The sequence below is a fragment of the Labrus bergylta genome, chromosome 10, assembly GCF_963930695.1.
Source record: "Labrus bergylta chromosome 10, fLabBer1.1, whole genome shotgun sequence".
Lineage (NCBI taxonomy): Eukaryota > Metazoa > Chordata > Actinopteri > Labriformes > Labridae > Labrus > Labrus bergylta.
Window position 1 is genome coordinate 19,149,803 of NC_089204.1, and position 26,782 is coordinate 19,176,584.

At 38.9% G+C, this 26,782-nt stretch overlaps 1 protein-coding gene across 3 annotated transcripts in view; it reads left to right on the forward strand.

The window, feature by feature from the left end:
• Positions 1–26,782, forward strand: part of grid1a (glutamate receptor, ionotropic, delta 1a) — a 236,088-nt gene that overhangs the window by 178,658 nt on the left and 30,648 nt on the right. For all 3 annotated transcript variants that reach the window (XM_065959699.1, XM_065959700.1, XM_020643055.3), the window contains 4 exons: positions 4,591–4,644; positions 17,525–17,698; positions 21,425–21,586; positions 22,668–22,787. In XM_065959699.1, coding sequence (XP_065815771.1) covers positions 4,591–4,644; positions 17,525–17,698; positions 21,425–21,586; positions 22,668–22,787 — 510 coding nt within the window. The remainder of the gene's footprint in view (positions 1–4,590; positions 4,645–17,524; positions 17,699–21,424; positions 21,587–22,667; positions 22,788–26,782) is intronic.

The window sequence follows — 26,782 nt, forward strand, 5'->3', positions numbered from 1 at the left end:
TGCTAATGAGACTTACATTTCTAGCTCCATCAAACAGTTTGAATTTTGTATGTATGTATAAAAAAATCCAGACATTATTTTCTCACAAAATTTCTGGGGGTTTTGAAGTCCAAAGCTAAATTATTGTAGCCTATGTCACAGTTGGGTGGATGTTATGATGATAGCAACTCATATCTCCTTTTACCAGAATGTTGTGCTTAGATGTGACATTTTTTAAATTAATTGTATCTTAAAATGTTTTCAATATACTGTACTTATGGTAATAATACAATTTAAAACTGCCCAACTCGTAAAAAATCAGCCCAAATTGTGTCCACCCAAGAGAACTTGTTTTAACTCGCACTATGTCTGCTATGCTAAGTAAGAACATTAAAAACTAGATAGTGTTTTATCATTCTACAATGTATATATATATTTTTCTTGAGAACAAGGCAGTGGTTCTTTTACCCCTTTAGCTTCTTTAGACAAAGAGAATGGTCGCATTGACTAACAATGGAAGCAGCTCTCCAACACTTCAGTCTGTCCGCACAATTATGCGTGTGTCACATTCACGCAGCAGCAAGGTTAAACAGCAGCTCCTAAACATTTCACTCAGCTTCATCATCATTTAGCTTAATAAGGCTTTATTTCTCAAGTGTCTAAAGTTGTCAGTGTTTTTGCATCGGCCTGTGAACTGGGGCTGAACCTCTCAAGTGGTGGGTTCTGCTGTGCCCACGGCTTCAACAAAGCATTGCAACCCAGCTGGTACACATTAACTAACCCACACTATAGCACTTGACTCTGTTTTTTACCGTTATGGCATCTGACAGTTTTTGTCTGGAACAGTGAATGCAGCTTAAGGAGCTGTCGTCTCTCTTAAATGTCAAGGTTATTCTTCAAGGCAGACAATAGTTCTCATTGTCAGATTATATTTAGCCCTGCAGAGACATCCTCATAATTTGAATTAATGGATTACTCACACATGAAGGATTTTCATGATGTGTTTTCCCATCACACAGATTACAAGAGCCCCTAAGTGATCTTCAGCTTTTAACTTAAAGGTTTAAAAGCTGAATTGTTGTGCCTGTGGAGTCATGGCAGCACAAGTGGTGTGTCAATGATGAATTCACAATTGAGTTTGCTAAAAGTTGAGATGAGTTTTTATTTTTTTAAAACAGTTCTATTGTGTCTCAGATTGTTATCCATGTAGCACCATTTGTATTTGGGAGATATTTTTTGTAGCACATGGAAAACTGAAACAGCAACATTTTAACCTTAATAAAGTGTTCCCATGTCAACTTTATCATGTCGTCATCCATGGCTTCTGGACTAGTTGTTTGAAACCTCAGGCTTGGTATGTTGGCTTGAGCCATGTTGTTATTTTTAGTTTGATGAAAGGGATGATGTGCATTGGTTGGCCTCTATCCTGACTGACAGGGGACCATGGTAGCATATTAATCACTAGGTATACCTGTATCCTAAAACATGACAGGTTTTTAAAAAAACATTTTTCTTAAAATGTGACTTAAAATGATAAAATTAACATCTTTCTGTTTTGTGGAAGAGTTGATACTAGAACTAAGACAAAAAAAACTAACTAGGAAACTGTTTGTTGAGTTAAATTAATCAATTGAAAAGTAAGATCATTATGTCACAAGATACAATACAATCTCTATTTAAAGATTCTGTATAAGAATACAGGATGAAATAGATGAAACCATTTTTGGTTTGAGTGATGTTCTGGTTTACGTTTGTAGTCAAAATAGGATCTTTCACTGACGTTTTTTCGAATAGTTGCATAATTTAGTTTCAGCTCCGCTTTAACTGACCTCCGATGTCTGCATGCAAGCCCAGCTCTTAAATGTTGTTAATCATCTCTAACTCGATTCTCACTTGTCAAGTTGCTTGTTGGACTGTTATTACAGCGCACAGAAAAGGAAGTCTTGGCTGGCGGTCCTCAATCACTAACCACTGGCTAGAAGCTCTGAAAAGTTAGACTTTTCTCCATAAGGTATATGTCATTGTCAGAGGATAGCTAATGGGTGCCGTGATTTGCATAAATATAATCACACTTCTTCTTGTAACAGCAGTTGTCCCCATCTGGCCTCTAAAAAAAAATACTTCACTTTTTAGGCACCACTGTATTGGCTTTACTTTCAGACCCGGACACGGTCAAAGTGAATCAATCAATCAATCAATCAATTTTTATTTGTATAGCGTCAACTAATAACAAGTGTTATCTCGAGACACTTTACAAAAACCAACGATCTTGAGGAGCCTAAGAGAGCTCAAGAATGCAATGCTTCAGTAATTAAGACAATGATCATTTTACTGGAATAACCCTGTTCAGAGCTTTTTGCAGCCCCCACTCGCCTGCCTCTACCCAACCACACAGAGTTCACACAATCTATATTCTTTACCTCTTTCTTTTTGTTCACCTTTTCGCTTTAAGCCATCCCTGCAGCTTTACCTCCAGAGCTGCAGCCTTCAATGTTCTCCAGACACCTACACACTGAGACACACACCAATTCATGGCCTCCCCAGAGCTTTGTTGTGCCTAAAGGTTGTGCGTCATAGTACTGTAACTTTATCACTATTGAGACCTATATTACAAATAGAACAGTAACAACATTGGGAATGTATATAAATAACTTCTTGATGTGAATATTGCTTAATTTAGTTGAATGGTTTCACCACTAATCAATATGGCAAACATACAATGATGAAAAAAAAATACATTTTTCTTTCTCTGTTCTTAATGATGCTCACACATGTAACACATGTCCCTGCTCTTTTATTAAGTCTTCTTAGTCCACCATCTGTCTCGTGTTTCACAGAATCCATTGATAATGCAATCATATTGGTTTGAATTATAAGGCAATTTTTGAAGGCAACATGCTTTAATTTTAAAATACCTGGCATTCACACCAAAGAGGTAAATATTGTCTTGCACTGCTCTGGTCCTCTTGCACTTTGTTGAGCTCAATCCGGAATGAGAGGAGCATTAAAATCAAATCATGTCTCTTCCAAGGTTAGAAGATCGATTGGCAACTTTCCGTGCTACGCTCTGCGCTGGCTTGTATTGATGAGCATGGTGTTGTTAAGTTAAAATGCAGCAGGGTTCCACCAGTTATATGTTGAGACATCAGTCTTCATTGGTTTTTGTGAAACGGATTCATTTAGACACTAATGATAGCAATTTGCAGGGAAAGCATTCATGCACGTAAAGCATGACAGATGTCAAATTGTGCAGTCTTGTGACAGGTGGAGGGAGCCCATAATGAGGTGGATGCTTTACGGTTATTCTAACGTGGGGTGGGGGGGGGGGGGGGGGGGGTTTCTCACTTGTACTGAAGGGTTTGGGGTCATTCAATGCATTTAAATGCACTTGACTACCTCCATTATCTGATTTCTTTCATTTTATGTATACAAAACAAGCCCAGGTTTTTGTAATTGGGGTAGAGAAAACCACACTTCTCCTGAAAAAGTCGATTTTCACTGTGCATTTACCTTACAAAGACTTCACTCAAGAAAAAGGGGCAGCAGAGCAGAAGGTATAAAATCAGACAGTATTCTGCAAGATACGTCATTAAAGTCATATACTGTAAATCTATCAACGCAGAAACTTGCCATAGAGCTGCCATATGTCTTAGTGAGGTTTCCAAAACTCAACATTTGTAAATTTTTAAAATGTTCAGTGCAAGGTTTAAACCAGCAACATTTGTAGTGTCGAACTGTAAAGGTAGGGTAGTTTATTTGGATCAATGGTGGGGATGTCCGGCTGCTATAAAGATAGTTTGTCTCTATCCTTCTTCCTGCGTCTCCCTCTATCACATTTTTCAAACCCAACGTAGTTACGGCAGATGGTTATTCATCCTGAGTCTAGTTTTGCCCAAGATTTCTGCCTCTTTAATGGACGTTTTCTTTCTTGCCAAACTTTGCTAAATGTTGCTAAGTGCTCATGATGGATTAACGTTGGGTCTTTGTAATATAACTTTTTTATGAATAAAGTGTCTTGAGATAAAATTTGTTATTAATTGGCGCTAGCAGACACTGTTGGCCAGTTGTAAATAGATCTGTCTATCTAATCTTAACTCATTACCAAACTTATTTGTCAGGTTTTTTGATCAAGCCGTTGACTCTAGTGCAGCAGAATCTGAACAGATTCGGTATCATACCTATATCCAACACTGACACCTGTTTCTGTGGGCTTCACTTTCTTATTCTGCTTTCAAACTGTATTGAAGAAAGAGTGGTGAAATTAGTTAATGGAGTAGGTTCTAGAGCTGTGGGCGTTTACTCAAAGCTTCACTCTCACATTGGAGGATAATGTTTGACGTGCGTAGCTTGTGTGCTCAGCATAGCTGATTTGTGAAATATGCTCCAGGCAGAGTGATTTTGATGCATCCCATGATGCCTACCCCCATGACCCATCCCAATAGCACCCTGTCTGCGTGCCAAAAAGTCTTGATTCACAAATCAATCTCCAGAGAGATACCTGGGCTGTGACTTACTTTGACTTTTTGTACAATTTCAATCAATTTTGCACAGAATTCTGAAAATGTCCTTCTCTCTTTGTCCTCTCTCTCTTTCTTTTAATTCTCACTGCAGGCTGTGGAAACCAACCTGGCGTCCAAGGACAGCCACTGGGTCTATGCCAATGAGGTGAGGCCAAACACAAACACCCTTAAACACACCAGAGTGATTTAAACCTTAATGCATGTTTGCCCCTTTCAACACTGAGAGCAATATGCTGCCAAGGCACACTCAAATACATGAACGTCTATAGCACTGTCACTCTTTGCACTTTCACATTCACTTAGAGTAGCAGAAAATGTTTGGCAATTGTTTTATTCTTCTTGTCTGAGGGACCAGGCCTCTGTTTGAATCAGTATATTTTCCCCTCATTTAACTGTTGATCTTCTTTTTTTGTTGTTTCCCCCTATGTGTAAGTGCTTGTGCATCTGACATTGACCTTAATGGTCTTTTAAAGTGGCTGTAACAGCACAAAACTCAGGTGCACTTTGTGAATACAGAACAGTGGGCTCTGTCTTTGGCTTTAGTGCTTTAGTGCCGCATTTCTATTGATTCACAGTGATTTGGAGATAAGGAGATGAAAAAAGCGGTGGATGAAAACCATTAGATTAAAGGTTGTTCCAGGATAGTTTAACTTGAATATTAGCATTTCTGCAAGTAATAGGAGCTCACACACACACACACATACACACACACGCACACACACATGCATCCATTTCGAGGTATGTAATTGAAATGTCATCTGGTTGCTTATGTAAACATCTGAACATGTGCTCAACATCCAAAAACATGACAGGTATTGATCCAAGGCTCATGGAGTATGATTAATGTTTGTTTGCATCACAGATAGCCATGGATGTTGTTTCAGCATCAGACCGAGTGATTCAGTTACAGAATGACTGGAGTAGAAGAATTTGTGACTGTGTAAAATTAACATATATTGGCCCCAATACATATAAGACTCTAATCAACGTGTTAAACATTGGTGTCATTTATGCTTAAGTGAGAAAATCAATGACAAGAATTTTAGTTAGAAAATTGATCTCCAAAAAAAGGTAATGATGCTGAATAATTTGAAAGCCCTTCTGGAATCTGGCAGCCTAAATAACCTCATTTCAAACTATAATGAGCTTTTATGAAATAACCACCTTCAGTGTTTGAACTCATTCTCCACTGAAGTATTGATTTAAGCTAATGAGACCTTGAGTTCTTTGCAAATTTTCCACAAATGGCAGCTTTTTGTTTATATGTCCCTAAAGGGCCTCTGTAGTTTAAAGCAAGACGATAACATAGGGCCTTAATTTTAAGCAGTAGTCACACAAAAACTCGTGAACGCCTTTCAGCCAATTACTGCAAAACCTTTGCCAAGACATTAGCTTTAATTGCATCAGACTGAAGGAAAGTATGAACTAATGACATGTTACTTTCAACATCATTCCCTAAATGAATGATGTGACGTAGCTCAGTGTAGAGTAATCTCTCTCTGGTGTGTAGTTAAAAGCAAAGAATGTGCATCTGCAGACGATGAAATAAATCCCCATTCTATTTCTCTGTCTTTATTTTTTCTCAATCCCTCTGTCAAGAGAGATCTTTCATTTTCTGCGTCCCTCTGTTGCTTTTCCCTTTAGTTCAGAGATTTGTTTTAGCTTAATGACTTTTTCCCCTTTTCTAGTAACTTTTTTAAAACAATTTTTTTTTTGTCTGCCTTTCATTTCATCACCCAGTATAAGCAACCTGTATAGCCAAAAAACACCTTTAAATGAGAGTATACGACAGACATTTTGAAAAGGCCAGCAAGAATATTAAATAACTTCTCACACTTCTCACAAATGTTCACCTTCAGATTGGGCAGAAAAAAATAAAAAAAATGAAATTAGTAGTCAACCTTTTGCTTGATTCCTATTTTTTAACCTATATGTGTATCACCATGAGTCATCATGCAAATGAAATACAGGCGTGTTTCTATCTCAGAATAATGGATCCTGATGTGTTGCTTATCTCTGCAGGGGCAAGAGGTTTACAGGGGAGCTCTATTTGTTCCTATCAGCCTGTGATTTGTTTTCTAAGAAGCTCCTCACATGGCTGACGGCAAGGAGAGTGTGCAGGAGGTTTATTTTTTAATGTATTTGTTTAGCTGCGAGACAGTCAAACACAGATATGATGACATTGCGAACAGTAGCAGCACAAGGGAGCCATGATGGGCCTAGGTTGCTCAAAGTGGGCTTATGATTTTTGAAGCTATAAACAATGATGAATAAATATTTCTACAGAAAAACAAGATGCACTCATCCTGCATGGGCTTTTAGTTGAAATGCATATTACTTAATGTCCTAAAGTGCTTTGCAATTCTGTTCTTTATAAATGAACAGATCAAATGATAAAGAATCAATAATAATAACCACATACTTACAATAACATATATTCCAAACACAAAGCATCTATGGATTTTGCAGAGATAAAAATGACTGTAACACTCACTATAACTGGATTAACAGATTTTGACATTACTGTGGAAATAGCAATACATCAATCCTGCTAGCTAGCAGCTTCCTGCCTGCTGAAGTTATTGTAGGCATCTTGCACACAGGTATAGGCAGAACTAACTTACTCACTCTCTTAACTTACCCATGGAGCAAACTTGTAGTTTTATTGCAGCTTGTTAAGGCACTCCTTTTCTTCTCCAGCCTCATCATTGTCCTCATTATCCTCCGTATTTTGCATCAGTTTCCTCTTCCTCATGAGCATCCTCATTATGGAATTAAGCTGTCTGTGATTGTAGCATCATCCAGTCTGCCTTTTTTCAATCAACAGCAAATCAACATGTTCTCATATCAGCTGATTAGTATGAAAAAGAGGTACATCAGGGGCTGTTACTGCAAGCTACCTGCATTTGTTGTAATGGAAAATGCCGATAGTTTAGCACGCTAGCACAAGCTAACCGCCAGTGCTTGGCACCTACCTGTCAAACAGAAAGCAGGCCAACTCTGCGTCCGAGGGTGAAAGCCAACCCAAGGTTGACTCGCTTTATCCCCTTGGTGTTTTGCCCTCACTATGACCCTTGTGACCCTGCAAACCTCCATCGCCTCATTTGATGGTAAAAAACTAAAATCTATCTCCTTTGGTAGCAGCTGATGGTAAAGAACACACACTTATGTTGTTATTTTTGCACTGAGGCATGTCCGACTGTATCACAAAATCCTGCAGGAAAAGAACAGCTTCCCATGTTACCTCTTGCCCCTGTACTCTCTGGGGACACTTGCTCCCATTCAGCTGCCTGGCCTTGACTGAGTTGTGACATTCATTTAGGTGATCTCAAGGCTCCCTGTCAACCGCACACCCCCATCAGCTCCCCCAGGCTCCTGCCAGCTTTTGCCTCCCCCCACGCAGGCAAAATGAGGTCTCACAATTCATTCAAATCTCACAACAAGCAGTTATGCTAATCTGCCACCGGCGGCAACATGTGGCGGAATGAATGTAGCTGTCAAGCTAGCAATGTGATAAGAGCTTCAAGTGAGATGGATAGAAATGCAAAATGATGATGATGAGCGAGTGTGATCACAAGTCAAAAAACAAGGAGGTGTAACAGACTTAGATATAAACAAAAGGGAATAGAAGTGATGTCATGATAAGTCAGTCTTTTCATTCACGGCTGTCAGAAGCATCACACTCGCATAGTGATATAAAATGACAGTATTATACTGTATACAGCGATCTGAGATTTCAAAATGTAGTTACTGATTGACGGCTGTTGATCACACATGGATGTCCCCAAGAAAATAGAATCATGCTTGAATTTCCCCAACTTTAAGAAACAGACATTTAAGGAAAAAAGGGCCAAATTAATGAAGCATTAGCTGAGATTTACTGACATTTAGTTCCATGGCATTGGTCAAACTGCAAAGCCACTGACGTTTGCCACTATTACAACCCAAAAGCTGTCCTAATTTTTCCTCCCTGATGTGCCTTCAAACTCGACATCTTCATTTGGCACTTAAGGGATGTTGATTGAGTTATTTTCTCAAAATGAACACAACTCCCTTCAGAGGCACATTACGCATTATGAAACTACCTTGAGGAAAATCAGTGTGGTCTCATGTTAATGACAAAAGTTTGAGGAAATGATTTTTTCCCCCTCTCAACTGAAGTTTTTCTTTTTATATTTGACAAATATTAATACATTTTAATACCTACAGGAGTTGATTGGTGTGGTATCCACTTGATGTTCCCTGAATGTGTTACCGTTACATTTATTTTCAACTCAAAAGTGACCAACATAATCCTTGAGGAAAAAAAAGAAAAAGCTTTGAAATTAAGAAAAACAAACTGTAAAAAGTTTAGGAAAACTTAATTTAATCAGTTAGGTCGGGGGATGACAGACAGACAGGTAGGCACACAGGAGGTTGTGTGTATCTGACATTGTCTGCTGGACTCATATTGCATACTCTGCGAGGATTTGCTGTTGTTTTTCTTCCTTCAAAGGCAGGACAGTGACACCTCAGAATGTTTGATGGATTAGGTGGCTGTGGCAGCCGTGACAGACAGAGTCGAGAAGGACAGTCATGATATGACTGATGTCTTGAGTAACTGCCCATCGAGCGATTCCGATGGAAACCCTTTTCTACCGACACAATGAAATGCCACACTGTAGGAAGGGAAGGTAGATTTAAGTAATATTGATTTTCTTCTAAATGTTTTCTTGTTCGGACTATTATATAACAAAGCATTTATTTTAAACAGAGAACAGTAATTATTTGCTGGGGTTTGCTACTGTAGTTTATGATACTTTACTCTGAGCATCTGTGAATAAACCCACTTAAAATCTGAGATATATATCAACTTTCTAACAAGTAGTGAAAACAGAAGCGGGCACTTTTGTTGGTATTATTTCTACTTTTATTGATCTTTATTGATTTCTACTTTTAATGCTCCATTACTTCTTTCCAAATGAAGTCATTTTTTAAAAATTGACTAATAGTACTTCTGATGTTGCTCTGTCAGGCATTTTCTTTGAGTTGTAACCTCACACACTTTGTAATTCACATTTATATCAGGGCTGGATCTATTTTATGTTATTCTAGTTTTTGTATATTGAATTTGGTGCCAAATATTTGTATGGGGTTACTAATCATTCTCATCTTATTTTTTATCTCATCCTTCTTAACTGTAAGTGTTGTGCTGTCTAAGCCATGTCTCCCTAACAAAAGACATTTCAGTCAAAAGGGACATCCGATTTAAATAAAGTTAAAATGAAATTATAACAAAGATGTCATCAATCTAAAGGACCAGTAACAACAGTAGCGACCTTCCTCATTAAAGGGGCTATACGTAACTTTCAAAAATACTGCGTTTGTAGCGACACCTCATGGCCGTTAGGCGAACTGCACCAGTAACCTGTTGCTCGCTCTCCCTCGCGTGCTCGTCATACGTGCTCGTACGTACACAAACGAGCATCATCATCGGCCGCAAAACACTGGATGTTTACCGGCATAATGTTTACAGAGGAGGTAAGTGGTCATACACATGTGAAAGTCTGTGAAGGAGTCTGTGTGTCTGTATTCATTCTCCATCCTACAAACGACAGTCTCGGCAGGCACTGGCTGAGAGCAGGAGTGTGAACATTTACACTCCGTTCTACCTTATCTCACTTTGAAATAAGCATAGCATAGCATTCTCTTAGCCTATCTAATCTTTAATTCCAATTCTAACTTTCATATTCAAAGTTGTCATTTTTTGCACAATGGCTGGATTGGTGACTGCTTGCCTTTAAACAAACCAGCCTGCACAGGGGTTGGTTGGAGATGCAGAGCTGGTTGTGCTGATGCAGATCAGATGGTGCTGTGCAATTTGGCATGAAATTATGTTGGATTTCCGCCTGCTCAGAAAACATGTTGTTGCAAATGGACCTTCCTTTGTTTCAGTGTAATTTAAAGTTCTTTCCTCGCAGGCAATCATGGACTGTGAGCAGCAAGAACATTGCCTTTTTTCGCCATTTCGAGGAAAAAGTTATTATTGGCATGAAAATTTCAGTAGAAATAATTAATTGAATGCAACAGTTCTAAAAATGGAAAACATATTTGAAACTTGCTTCAGAAAACTACATTCTGCCATAGTTTTCTGACCAGTTTTCCAACTAGCCTTTTTTATGGCTAAGATGTAGAAAGTCCAATTACCCGTACTGTAGATCATGTACTTTTTAACCCTATCATTACAATTCAACCTTTTTAAATCTAAATCTGTTCACCGCAAGTAATTACATGGTACATCCATCTGTCAGTGTGCCTGCGGGTTTTACTATAGTTATTGCATTTTCAAAGAATTTAAAGTGCATTGACTTTTAATTTCCCACTGTGGATGTATTGCACCAACCTATGGATATTTAATTAGAAGGTCACTCAGAGAGCAAAGATCTTTGCAGAGGCTAATGGTCCATTCTTCTATTATATGGAAATCTGACAGCACATCCACTTTCTATGTCTGTATGTATTTAATAACCTAATGCTTCTGATGTTTTCCTTGTTGCTTAGTCAAAATTCAAATCTGCCTCAACATGTTAAAGGTTCTTCCTTGACCAAAGCGACACATCCACTTCCGTCATACACTTTTTTTTTTTTTTTTTTACAAAAACACCTGTCCATAAGTTTTCCTTTGATACAGAATAAAACAGGACCCAAAATATGACAAACAGCTATGAAAATGGTCTTTGGTATCCTTGGCAGAGGAAACAAGTTATAATAACTTTGATCTCCTGTAGAACTGGCAGAGTTCCACCGAATCATCTGTTTTTGTTTGCCAAAATACAAGCTTAATCACCATTAATAAAATCTGCCAATGATAGGATTAAAAAAATCATCAAAAAAGTCACTGTTAATGGCAGTCTGCCCTCGAAGCATCTGTAGAATGTTTTCTACATCTTTAATGTCCAAATTGGAGACATCCAATACTTTTTGAGTTTTTACTTGCTACATACAGTATTGGGTACATTTAGTTTGGTACATATGTCAGCCATTAGGCTCCTCTAAAGACAAGTTTAATGGTTAGGTGTCAGAAAACCTTTCAGATGTATGCACTGAAAGCTATTTCCCAAGCCTCAGTGCATATGCAAGATACTGAATCTAAACAGTTGAACTTCTTAATACCCAATTCACAACCATTGTGCATTTTTCCTCCTAATGAATGTGTCCTCTGTATGAAAAGCCACTAATATAAACTGTATCACCACTTTCCACAAGGGGGAATATATTTGATACTAGCTGCAGAATGATGATTAAATAATGAGAGAGCAGCACACCTTAAAATGATCATTTATGTAGTGATAATTAGAACTCTGTTTATATAGGTCTGAGTCCCACACAGCAGCAAAGGCTTAAAGGCAGGGTTGGTCATTTTCAAAAACTAACATGATTTTGAAAGTTGCATTCCCTCAGTGCTCCATCTACACCCACCTCCTCCCCTCTGTGCTCCCTCAAAAGCCACGCCCCTCACTTACATGCACGAACGCCGTTGCTCCATAAGCTGACCTCAGCTCATGACTATTTCGCTACTCACAACGGCCAAAGACAAACTCAGTGTGAACTCCGTCATTGGTGATGCACTCTTGTTGGTTAGTTCATGCAAGGGGTAGAAAACGAGCAGGGAGACAGGGAGTTGTGATTGGTTCATCAGATTGGTACCTCTTGGCAGATATTGGTTGAGATTTTTTCATGCTTACAACTACTACAGATGACAGATTTTCTTCATTCCTTTTTCAGAGTCCATGAATAATTGATTTCTGTCCGGAACAAAAGACAATTTCAACCAAAATCTTAAAAAGAGTATCTGGAAAAAATGACCAACCCTGTCTTTAAGGTTATATAATCTTGTTCATCTCTGATTTCTTTCTGCATTTCTAAGGACAACATCAAATTAATTATTCAGTTATTTCACCAGAAAACTGGTTAATAAATATTTAATTTAGTTTCCTGTCTTGCTAATCACATTTACTCTAAAGTACACACGTGTGTTTTATGGACTAAAACAGTTCTCAAACTTTTTAGACTGCGTACCACCTCCGAAAATATTTGGCTCACCAAGTACCACCATTATGGTAGATGTTAAAATACACTGTAGGCCTATTTCTACACACATTTTATGCAGGAGGCAAATATATTTATAAAAAGAATATTATTTATTATTGACTGTTGGTAGCCACACTATAGGAATACTAAGGGCTAGCGCTAGAACTGGCACTTAAACTCCACACAACACTGACATTTGCCCAAATAAAAAAAAGTGCAGCATAATAAAAATGACAACTTTATACCAGCAGCCTGTTTGAGAATATTTAGTCTCCAGTGTTTCCCACACAAAGACGATACCTGGGCCCAAGTATATTTCCAGCCTGTTCTTGATGCGTGCGCGTGAGAGAGAGAGCGCGTGTGAGAGAGTGCAGGCAGGGACGGACTGGGGCTAAAAAAAGGCCCTGGACTTTTTCCAAAATTTAGGCCCACATCTTGATTTCGTGTTTAAATAACCACTTGCCAGCGTTTCAAGATCCTATACCACAAGCCTACTAGACGGAAGATATTCACAGATAATAACATTTGACAATCAATGATAATTTCTGAGGTGTTAATTTATAACAAAACTACAATAAAACTAAAATAAAACAAAAGTATTTCAGAACACTCTCAAAGAAGGTAGGCCTAACCTATATTAACTTCAACTTGGAGGATAGAATCTTTGTTTATAGGTTGCTAATGAAAATGTACTCAAATGCTGTGGCAGTAAATGTTAACTCAACAGGGCACTGGTTTCTGCAACTTTATCTATAATGAGCTCACTGTCAAGGGACATTAGGATGTCTTTTTCTGTGGCCATAAGCATAAATGCTGTGGCCATAAGCATAAATGCTTTGAGATGTTAGAATTACCCTTAAATAACCTATTCATAACCTACCCTTTAATAAATTCAACTGTCCAAGTATGAGGACAATGGCTGTGCCTAGGCTACTTTTAATTAGGCTCTGTCATTTTTGAGAAAAGAGGACAAAACACAGTATTTGTGTTTGTGAGAGGGAGAGAGATAGAAAGAGGGCGAGAGAGAGAGATAGACTACTAATAGGCCTACGTTCCCTCCCCAAAACGCAAAAGTATTTTTTTCTCATCTTCCCATTTTCTTTCCCTCTTCTTTGTGTTTTTTTTGTTTGTTTCACATAATAAATTATCGTATTGGCGGCCTCTGTTGTTTTGACATTCATTTCGCTGATCATTTTTTTAACTTCTGATGAGCCACATAGGCCACATAAAGGGACGGCCGTTCTGGACTTTGACAGAACGTCCAGTTGGTCAGTCCGCCCCTGAGTGCAGGCTCCGTGCAACCAGAGCCTCTGTATTATAAGGCTCTGCGTTCAGCATAGCAAAACTCTCAAAAAAAAAATCCTTCTCAACTCCTGCGCATTGTTAAGACACAGCAAAATAGAGCAGAATCACATCAGCTTCAGAACAAGAGAGAGTGACTGTCCATACACTCTTGTAAATGCATCACAACGGAAGCATCTCCTGGCTCCGTTTTAAAAATGTTAATGTACAGCTGCTTGCCACTGATTCTGTGCTGAACTCCAATAAATAACAGAATATCTGTTAATGTAGGCCTACAGCTGCCCTCTGTTGATTCAGTACTGAACTCCTATAAATAACTGAATATCGAGTGGAACTTTTCAAAACACGAGGGTACTCCTGGTGTTTATGTCTGTGCGAGCGCGCAAGCATAAATTGAGAAGATTAAAGTTGTTTGTTGCAAAAACTAGATTAATTTAGAGGGGGAACACATTTACTATAAATACAACCTAATAGATACAAGACACAAGAGTACGACAAAAAAAAAAGTTGGTGTTTTATGCTGAACATTTTTTTTTTTATATTGTGGAGATTCCTTTGCGTACCACCACAGGGAGCGTACCATAGTTTGAAAACCACTGGACTAGAACATTCAAATTAACGTCATACGTTCTACTCTTTAGTCTTTTTCTCTCTTTTCTGACTCCCTTCGCAGTATTTCTTAAATGCTTCAAATAGCACCTTAACGTGTGATTAAATTGCTGTCATGATTACAGGCTCCCTTTTTTTTTGGTGAAAGATTAATAACAGTACAAGCAGCACAAAGAGGATAATTTAGCCTATCTGTCAGCTCAACTTGATTTGATTAATGTATTTTGGTGCGTGGCTGTCATTGAATCATGGGTTAGCTGTTTTCACTGTTTTAGAATATTGAGCGGATTACCTCCAAGAGGCTTAGCACCTGAAAAGATACTTACAGATTAATCAAAAATATTTTACTTCCAATCAAGCAAATATGTTCTTTTGTGCTTTTCAGTGTCCCTTTAAAATCCTTTAATTGTTATTGGATTGCCTTGTATTCATCAGATTGTTATAGGTGACTCGTGTGTGTGTATATTGTACAAGTGGAATACTTCAAAGTGGAGTCGAAATTGTGTGTACTCTCTGCTGAAACAGAGGGGAAAAGGCACAGTTTCTTCTGTCGTGTCCCTTTGGTCTGTGCCACCGCCGGGTCCGGTTATGACACAAGTGTCAGCCTTGATGGTGACAGAGCACTTGCATCGGGTGGCACTGGAAGTTATTAGCTTGGACGTGAGGGTTGGGCTCTGTGAACCATGCGGCATAATTCATCTGATTAATGTGTCACGGCAACTCATGAATATTCATATTTTCCACCTGAGTGACTGTGAAGAGTCAGAGAAAGAGTCACTTGATAAAACTAGCTGTGCTTGAATCACCCGAGGACTGATTAACTCTCTGTGCTATACACAGATAAATTATTTGGGAATGCTTGCTCTGAAAAAAAAAATCTATTTTAGAAATTAAGTGAAATTAAACATGTTTACAACATAACCTCAAGATAATGGAACTTATAAGGAAGTTTAAAATTGTTTTATACAAATTCTGTGGAAAAATGCAAGATTGACTGTGGGCCTGAACTATAGGGGATAAATCTGCAGTGTGGCATTACATTGCTCAATGTGTGAAACAAAATTATTTAGAATTTACATTTTAAAAGGTCACATACAGTGTTATGCTAAATCCACTTTACGGTGTTTTTCGAACACTAATATTTGTCCCTTGCCTGTCTACAAACCCCCCCATTTTGAGAAATGCCCATCATCTCACATGCTCAAACAGGCTGTTTAGAGATTTTCCCTTTGTGACATCACACAGGGAGATAACTCCTCCCCCAGGTGGATGACACCCACAGTTAGGTGTTTGTTCTGCCCTCTGAGTCCGCTTTCTCACCGAAAACAAATGAGCATGGTGCAAGAAAGCCCAAGCCACCCAATCCCTTCAAGAGAGGGGTGTGGTCGAAACACAGCTCACTTACAATATAGATGCAGAAACAGCCTGTTCTGAGCAAGACTTAAATAAAGGGGTTTATAGGCATGCTGAAATACAGCCAGGACAGATGCATAGGTTATATATAAATCCAGTTCTTTTTTGTCTGTTCTTTTCAAATTTGATAACACATTCTCTGTCCTGAATCCAACATAATTCAAGAAGTGCTTGATGTGGGGCGCCAGTTTAGCTTTGTGATTAAAGCTCACTGCAGAGGCTACATTTCTGAACACAGCGGCCCTAAAGGCTCAACCTTAACCCTTGGCCCCCTCACTGCTTGCCATCCCCCTACTTTCTCCTCTCATGTCTCGCTTCAGTTGTGATGTCAATAAAGACAAAAATGGCCCTACAAAATGCTAATCTTGCAGTCGCCACCAAATTACTTTAAACTTACTTGAGAATCTAACTGCCAACTGAGGCTTTACATCTTGTACCGAAATGGTGTGAATGCGGCTTCATCTGAAAGCTGATGTGTTTGCATGCTGATGTGAATGCACAGTGTAAAATGTATTTTTCTTAATCATGGATTCAGGGGGTCTTTGTTTTGTATTTATTGCACATGTTTCTATACCATTGATGATGACATTGCAATTAATTATGCAGTTCTGTAATGCAAAAAAACATACATATAAAGACAGACAGAGAAATTATGATGGAAAGATTTTAAGAGACTGCAAACCATAGTACGATGAAATAAATAAAATACCTTACAGTGACAAATACCAGAAGGAATGTGCACTGATGGTAGATAGAGAAATCACTAACAAGGGAGAGGTCGATGCGAAAGGGAGAGATCAAATCGTCTGATTAGGAAATCGCACAGGGTGTGTGGGCCTGTGTGCTGAAGGATTAGATCAACTCAAAGCTGCTCCAGTTTTGACTCGACGGCAACCTTGCAGCTTTATTGTCAGATAGGATATGAACCCAAGGTTTCCCCAGAGACTCGTTGTCTGCCCTGCATTGACCACAGTCCGGCTCAGGAGACCAGCTGGCAGCTTGATGTCTCATGAATATTGATCCAGCCCTTCACAGGCTGGATCGCGGCTGACCCTCCACTCAAGCATCCACACACCGAAGAGGGCCAAGGGTCACCTGGAATATTATTGTGAAGGATCAACTTGAAATGTCTATCGATTTCCATGTAATGAAATAAAACAACATATTTAGTTTCCTGTCTTTAAAATTCTAATAGAAATTGATTAAAATGTTATTTTCTGTGACTTCTGACCTGAATACATGCCCTCAGGTGATCCAGGTTATAAACAAGCAAATATTGGGACATACATTTTGGATTATCAGTGCTGATGTACACTTGGTTATTGTCTATTAAACAACAACAGAGAAATAACTTATTATTGATTATTTACGGAATCAAGTTGAGCAAAAATGTTGTTTTTACAAACCCTAGCTTTCATTGACAGTCTATACCTTTTTGTTTTGGATCTAATTGCTCTGTAGCCCCCCAATGTCTCATCTAATATTTAAATTACATACAGAGCAGGCACAGCCAATGCAAACCCCTCTGAGGGTTTGTTTCTTATATATATATCTCCACTTAAGACTTTCGTAAACTTCTTAGTAATATTTTAGGTGTCCCATTAAACTCCTTCTGTTGTCTTTGTCTTCAGGAGGTGAGCGACGCAGACATCATGGAGCTGGTCCACAGTTCTCTGGGCCGAATGACCATCATCCGTCAGATCTTCCCTATGTGGAGAGACACCAATGTTCGCTGTATGAGGAACAATCATCGCATCTCGTCCCTGCTCTGTGACCCACAGGAAGGCTATCTGCAGTCCCTTGAGGTAAATATAAACACTTCAACATTTCCTGTAGATGTCCCTGAGATATTTCCACTTACATTTGTGAACTGCAACAAACCCCTTTCCTTTAAAAAAAAAATAGAAAGAAAATCTAAAAATCGATTTATAACAGGTTGAATGTGGATTTGCTGTATAGTAAATAATTGATCTATAGTCGATGTATACATGTTACATATGTTTCATTCAAATACCTTTGGTCATTTATGAAAAACAAACAGCTTAAAACAAATTGCTTCTACCAATGTGTTCATCATACGGATTGCCTCCAAATACAAAGGTAATTCATTTGGCCCAAATCTTGACCATCCACCAAATTAAAAGGAAAGCAGTTGACCCGTTCACTTTCAGTTAAACACATGGGTTTCCCATCTCACATTCACTCATTAATAAGTGAAAATAACATTGAATTTGGGTATAGGCATGTATATCTTAAATACCAACAAAACTCACATATTTTACACTCCAAACAAAGAACTTTTAAAAATTGTTTAAAGAACAATTTAAAACAACTCTTTAATAAACTTTTTTATTAATCATCTGATAAGGTATATATATATATATATATATATCAGTAGAAAGTGTAGTAAAGTCAGTGCATGCAAGTACTGAGAAGTGAAACTTGGGAGAAATTATATCTATATAATTTGCTCTTAAGGAAGATAAGAAAAAAGTTGCTGTCATCAGTTTGAACTCTCAGACATTGAATTTCAAAAGTAGTAATGTTTCAAAACAGAAAAAAATTATCATGACATCCAAGAAAATTCAGTACAATGCAAATTGTCCAATATCCATGCAAATTTTTCCCTAAGCAATGTACATATAGCTTCCCTCATAGGAGAGCCTGGCTGGGCTTTGAATGTGTTGAATGTACAACATGATGAAGGACGCTGAATTGAAGGTTTGACTCGTGGCAAGGTTGTGTTTTTGCTGTCGTCTTTATCCAACGAGCTGTGAGTTTTGAAATAGTTTGTGCTTTAGGAACAAACCACCATGTTCTATCCAACCATGTTACGAGCATGGTGTGCTCTTTTGTCGTTTTAAGTGTTGAATATGTGCTGTGAGCAGTTATGAGCTTAAAACCTGCTTGATCACGTCTGTTTTTCACTGTTTCAATAGTGACTGCACAGGATATGCATGCAGCCATGGTGAAGGACATCATAGATGAGCATATGCAAAGTGCCACATGAAGACAAATATTAACTGATTATGTATGCAACCGAATATAGATTAAGCTCCCTAGATAAGGTAATAATGAGGGACATGAACGGCCATGAATATAAATGACTTGAGCTCAATGTGGCTGGGGAGTTACTCGCAACAGAGAGTGAAATCTTGTTTCAAAGTGAAGAAAAGCTTGAATTTATTAATGTACCAGTCTAAGAGAGTCTAAGCCTTGCTGTAATAAATTCTCAGTAAATAAACTGCTGAGATTTTACTATTCACTGATTCACTTGGGAGCAAATTTCCTTCCACATTAAGGGGGAAGCTCAAATGTAGTTACAGTACAGGACGGGCTGTCTTTAGGTTTTTGTGTTGTCTTAACTTCGGGAATCAGGCGATAGTTCTTATTTCAGTATTTCCTGATTTATTCACTGATAAATAGACCATGGATAGTGAAACTCTTCAGAGACACCTAATGTAAGCCTTCAGCCACTCTGTAGCTCATAGCACCTTTAGCTTGAAAGTGACTGAATGCTAACAAGAACATGGTCAAGCTACATAACAATGAAAAGTTGTGACTTCCATACTAATGGTAGTGATAGCTACAAAGTGGCTAAATTCTAAAATTAGTTTATATACTGTATGTCTTTCCCATCTTCTTGTATAACATTCCTTAAAGTAATACTACCATGCAACACTTCTATTAGCCTATTATTAGCTAGGAGTGCATGAATACTTACTTTAGCTGTCGATTGGCTATACAATATGCTGACATGCTGGCTGGCCTTGGATTTTCCCAATTTATTTTCTTAAAGAACTCTGGAAGCCTTGAAATGCCAATGAAAATTGTGAGATTTTTTACATTTAGAGGACATACAACCTGAAACAATGTAGCATTACATTATAGCAGCATTCTAGCTATGATGTCAGAGCAAAATGGCCCCCATGTGAAGGTATACTAACAACAGTTTAATTTACACACAAAATATATGCCTTACAGAAAATTATATTATCTGGGATTTTTATCATAGATTTGTCAATCTGGAACTGATGTATGAGAATATGGATAAATAGAGGAATAAATTTCCATTTGCTCAATCACAGTTAGTCCACACACTTAGAAACCTTGCCCTGTCACGCAGTACTTTCTGTATAGGGGTAAAAGTGCCACCTCATAACTTTCCTCAATAAATCTGGTATGTAATTGGTGTGATCTCTGTAGCTCTATCCAAATGTTCATATTCCTTTTTCATCCATACTCTGGACAGATGGCAGAACCATGTGGTGTGTGCATTCACATTTCTAAGTAATTCACATGAAAGAAGGTTAAATATCGGCTAATGGAAGTTTAAGCATTCATCAGAATAGTTCAACACCCGGAGGGTGGAGTGCTTTCACAAACACGTCTGCTGAAGTTGTAACCTCAGATGTCCCGAGCTGCTCGGCTTCTGACTGAGTGACCTTCAGGGGAGTGAACGTGACTTGTATGATGTTGTACCACCAGGAGGCCAGGACTAAAAGTCTTAAGGTGTCATGAGCTGAAGGCCTGGAGTGGCAGCTAGTATTGCTTCCATGGATCTTATGCTGTTGGGAGGATTGGACTTGACTTGACCCAGAGGACCTATCAAATCCACTGTCACAGCAAGACAGGAGGCAGGAGACATGATTCCTGACAGGGTGCACTGCAGTTTGAGGGAGACAGACTGATGGCAGCTTCATTAGAAGAAGATTGAACCAGAGAAAACATTTTGTGTTCTTGCTCCCTGTTGATTTCCCATCACACCACTGGACTCTATCATTACCTATGACTTCTGCCGTTTCCTTTCAGCGAGGTAGCTTAATGCACAACTACAGTTGTACTGCCAATTAATCTCATTGCTATACCAAGCATTTGACTGTGTGGTTACATGAATGCGGCCCCTGAAGTCTCTGCACACAAGAAGTCATTATCTTGTGCAGGTATGTTAGATGATAACTTTTACATACACGATAACTATATTGTGCACACAAGATAAAATATTTACATTTTTGAGACTTCAGGGGCTCCGTAGGTCTCTGTCTTTGACACTGTAAATGTTTTGCACAGTCCCTTTGAACATCTTGCACATTTCTATACACTGCACAGGATATTCCGGTATTAAATATGTGTATATATTGTTGCCTTTTTTTTCAACTTAAGACTCTTGACAGGAATTCGCTTTATTATTTTTTGTACCAACCCTGAATATCCCTTATATAAATAAAGAACCTGGGATGTCAGCTCGACATCAAACGGCATGCTGTAACATTGTCAAAGACAAAATGGCTTACCTGTTGCCCTATGATTCCACAGTTTCATTCCAAGAGGAGACAGGCTTTCAAAATCCAACCTCCCAGGACCAGACAGAAAAACAAGCGGTTCTGTTCATTCACAATGTGGACTGGTTTTTTGGACACCTGAAAACTGTTTTCCTTTGTTGTATACTCAGTTTGCACCATGTTCTCTGTTGCATAGTACAAACACTTGGATGTATTGTTAATATTGCTTTTTTAAATTCTTCTCAACAGGTGTCCAATCTCTACCTGTATGACAGTGTCCTGATGCTGGCTAACGCCTTCTACAGAAAACTGGAGGACAGGAAGTGGCACAGTATGGCCAGCCTGAACTGCATGAGGAAGTCCACCAAGCCGTGGAATGGAGGATGGTCAATGCTGGACACCATCCAAAAGGTAGTCCATTTGTAATAACCATTTTTATTTATTTACAAAGGTGCTGATTTATATTTTCTTCTTTGTGAGAAATTAGAAATTATAGAGTCTACTATTTTTTATCTTCAATGATTGTATGAATAGATATGCCACAAGTGCTTGTTCATAAATTCATGAAAAGCATTAGCAGGCATTGAAGTAGTTTTAACAGTCAAGAACTCTTTAAGAAAGTCAATAGATGTACTATGATGTCTCTGGGAACATAATTTAAATTCAGTTATTTTTTAAATACCCTCAAGGAAGCAGACTATTAAATGTGATCTTTAAGCTTGGCCTCGGGGTAGATTTGATGCAGATTCTGGTCTTTGATATTGTTGTGCTTGTGTAACCCTTTCAGTTTTCCATACAAATAAGGCTGCATATCCTGGAAAGTTTGTCGATTGCTACTATTTCAGTCTGATAATGGAATTTTTCATTGTTTCTGGGAGTCACACTGGTTTAATCTCAAGTGTGACATAACAAGGCCGGGGGGGGGGGGATGAAGAAAAACAAAGGAGGGTTGCTTTTGTCCTAATGTTCTGTCGGTATAGTTCAAACAAATCTGTAAAATAACTTGGAGTGAAGAGTGGTTTGATTTGTTTTACACTTGATACCCCCTTTTTATAACAGCAGCATTAATAAAGCACAATTTGTCGGAAATTCTCTTTTAAAACCTTACAATGTTCCAACAAGCCTGGTTGGATGACACTCAGAAGGCTTTGGAGTGAATAATTACATACTTTGCATAAATGAAACGCTATGATTGAGCAGCAGTGATACCTTCCCCTTCATGATAATGTTCTGTGAAACATCACAGTTCTGTAGAATACAGCCAAAACACTTCTCTTCCAAAGCATGCTCATAGAGGATCATAATCTAATGCAACATTTATTCTTATACATGCCTTGAGAGAAAGAGCTGTGTGTACTTGTCAATGAAAACAGGCTCAGTGTCATGTCCTTGATATGCACAAATAGAAATAAAATACAAAATAGTCATCAGTGCCACTCCTCCTGTGTTTATATCTCACTCGGTGACTCTTTTCTGTGTTGCGTTGCTACAGGGACGGATCAGCGGCCTGACGGGGATGATGGACTTCCGCGCTGAGGGTTCAAACTCCCATGTGCAGTTTGAGATTCTTGGAACCAGCTACAGCGAGACATTTGGCAAAGATGTGAAACGGGTAAGTCCAATCAATCGTCTTTCCATACAGTCTTTCTGAACCTGTCAATAAAGGACAGCTTGTTAAACTTTAGGTGATATCTTACATTAAATATTAAAGTGTAGCAAATAGATATTTATGAAAATAGTGAATTCATTACAGACCCAATGGCAAAGAGATTCAGTAATAGCTGTTTGTCTCCTTTCATTATATCAAGAATAACTATCCCAGTTCTACACTAAACAGTATAACTTTGGTATAGCACTTCATGGCGTGCTTTTTGTTAGTAATTTCATCACTGCATGGACTTACATAACTGTCCAATCTGTAGGTGTTGAGCTAACAGCAGGAACAGTGAAACCACTGATGAAAAAAGCCTCACTTAGACATTGCCTCAGTGTGACCACTTGCTGTGTGAGGAGAAAAGTGAAAGTGAAATTAAACTATTTTTCAGTGACTCAAGGCCCCCTGAAAAACCTTTTTAAGATTAGGCGCTCAATTTCCATCCTTGAAATTTGGTGTCCTGCAGGTAGTCGTCCCTCTCTTACAGGTTAATATGCAGCACATCCACATGTGAAGTTCATTTACTACCTAGGAGGAACAAAAGAGCTGGAGTGCATCTTTCCAGCACAATCAGAAACGAGTCAACTCTTACTAGAAATCCTGGGGGTAAACTGAAGTGCCTGGAACAAATACTCCACAGATGGGCTTCCTACTACCAGTTGTTTCTGAATGCGTATGGGGTTTTTTCTTTATAGACCGCTCAATCTTAATCCTCAGGATCCTACATCCTTGTTGTGTTTTTGTTCCTTTTTTCCTTATATGTCTGGGATGTCTGCTGAATGCAATTTACTTACTGGTAGGCTTGAAATCAGCAACTCGGATCCCTGAGGGTTCACATTTTTTAAGAAGGTGTCAGGTGTGAGGGTGCCCTCTACTGGAGCTCCTGAGTGCACCATGTCAGTCTGATATAATCTCCCATTTTAAGACACCAATCACCCTGGCTTGAACATTTTCATAACCTGAGATTTGATCAAATATTTGCGTCTTGCTATAAACTGCACTCTGTCAGAGGGGGTATGTTTTTGTGAAAAAACAGACATCTCTTTTACATTTTCTGGCGTGTTTGATCTCCGGCTAAATGTGGAGGAAAGCCATTTCACATTTGAAAAATAACAAACAAGCTTTATTGACTTAGAAACCTGCCTAATCGTTGATCATTGCTGGCTTAAAGAGAGAGACTGAGCACACAATTTGTGTCTTTCTTTTTCTTAGCTGTAATTTGTTTGTGGCTGTGGATGTCCTGATTCAGTCAGAGACTTCTTGCAGAATGAAGAGAAATCTAGCTTCTTGGCAATCTATGTAGAGCAGGACTGACCAGAAGCAGTAATGAAGATTTAATCACCACTCAGCCTAACTGAAATCATGAGGCCAATTCATCATAACATGGCCATTCGCATTAGCTAGAAAGCAGCACATTACATGCAGAGCCATGTTGTTCATGCACACAGGAACATACATACACTTTCACGTCCACCAGCAGAGTCAGACATTCAAGCACAGGGTGATGCATGCAAACAGTGCAGCCCTGACACACACATGTATTGTTGCACACTGCAGTGCATCTCAGACACTGCGAGCACGCGGCCAGGCAAACAGAGAACAGAGGGCAGGGTGCACACTCACATGTGGGCGCTTGTATATCCAAATCATTAGAGGCAGAAGGGGACAGCAAGGCCAGATAATAGGATGCCAAATGCATTCAGTGCTGCTGTTCATTACCTGGCAAGTCTGTCCGTGAGTCTGAGTCATTTACTGCGAGAAAACACAAAAAAATCATGGACCTCTCCTCTCTGTTTCTCTATAATGGGATGTTCATACATACATTCAGCATGATTTCCGCCCCAAAACACAAGGAAAGCTACAATTATGTTGTTTTCTCTGTAATGTCATGCTACTGTGTGTGTTTTCAAGTGGAGTGTAACAGTGATTGCATGTGCCTTTTCCCATCCGCCCCATGTCCACCCCTTAGAGCCATCCTCATTTTACCCCTCTCTCTTCCCATTTCATCTCCCATCCTCTCCTCTGCTCACTCTGTCCCTCCTTTGCTAACCCCCTTTCTCCCCATATTTCAGCCACGGTTTCCTCCCTCTCCATCATCGTTTATCTGCATTCAGTCCATTTTCTCCCCAGCCTGATGGCTCTTAGATGAGCCGTCTTTGTGGTTAGCAACTGTAATGAAGACTGAAATACTATTTCCTGGATGGCTACTGTGAGTTTTCACCCACCATCCAGTGCTGCTGCAGAGTGATCGATGCTGTTGTTGTTGTTTTGCCTTCCCAGTTTGCGCTTATTGATGTGTCAGCTCGTCTCTAAGCAGATATTGCTAATGACTTCCAGCTAACACAGAGCTCTTCATAGAGAAGTCTGTTCATTTGAAAGAAATTGTTCCTTCTAGCCGAGCATCTTGCATGCATCATGCAGTAGTTCTCTCTCCAATGTGTCAACAGAAACAGCACTGGAATATTTAATAATATTCAAAATTCACATTGTAATAACATTTGTGCTTTTCTATGGCAAAATAGACACTACCCAATACCTGATGCCTTATTGGTGATGTGCCAGAGGTCCCACTGCTCAAGTCCTTTGGCACTATCTGTCTGGGCATGAAAATAAATATTTAGTAAACTACTGGCATTTGTTTCTAACAGTATTTTGCGCCGGCAGTGCACACAACTTTAATTTCAGAGCATTCTCACCTGAAAGTTGCTTGTGACACTTTTGCTTTCCTTGGTGGTGCCCATTAGGTCTGTTTTAAAATGCAAAAGAACATTTGAAAACAAAGGAAAGGAAACCTGGCCTGGCATTAGCAGCAGTTCTAGACCTGGAAATTGTTCCCTCTAAAACATTCTGGTAGCTTGAGATAAACTCTTTGAAGGGAATTATTAGTTTCTAAGCCATTGCGGTTTACAAAGTTGATCTGCCCCTTCTTTATTTTGATTGGTGGTCGTTGAGAGACATTGATGAGCATGCCGTCTTCCAAAGGTTGAACAGTTTCAACTGAGAGCGCTGTGAGCTCACAGACAAAAAAAGAAACACCAAAAAACACTGATTCCAAGAGAATTGTTCGGGCCTATATCTGAGCCTCTAAACCTTTTGGATGGTGAGTGAGAAAGTAGGATTGCAAGTGCAAAGCAGGCCATTCGTACTCACAGGCCCTTAGAACTATGCTGTAACACACTCATTGGGGCTGTTGAACTAAATATCAGCATGACTGTGATTCAGTCACATGCAAAAGAGTGTCCAGATAACATTTACAATATTCTGCACCGCTTCTACTGTTTGTGTTACCGTTGATCTGCTGCTTTGTAGTGAAATAGGAGTCTGATTACAGTTGTGTGATTAAGAGGTCCGACAACAACGGTTGTTCATACAGTATATACAGTAACTGCCTCTGTGACCTGTCCAGGGACTACAGATGTCAATGAACTCATTACTAACTCTGGTACAGTACAGCTAAGTGGCTGTAAACCGTCCCTTTCAAAATAAACAAATAATTAATAGTGACCCTCACATGCCATATAATGGCCTATAAATGCAATGCATATATTCCATTTACCTTGTAAATAAAGTGAACAAGGTTCTGTACGTTTTAAAATGAAATAAATTGTTGTGGTTGATGAGTCAGTAATGATGAATTTAAAAGAGCCAACAAAATTGCTTTGTCATTGGCAGCTTGAATCTGGTGCGTCTGGTAGCTTGACTGTTGCCAGATTTAAAAAATAACAGACCAAACAGCACCAATACATCCATCCAAGTGTGTTTGGCAGCATCGGCATAAGTCTAGCTCAATACAGCTATAGCTGGAGTTTATTTACACATTAAATTCCACCAAGTCCATACACCGAAAACCAAGCCAGATCAGGCAGCAATGTGTTACCCAAGTGCCACAATAGAGCCAATTGTGTAGACACTTGGTTTCAATCAACTAAGAGATATGGATGATTTTCAATGTT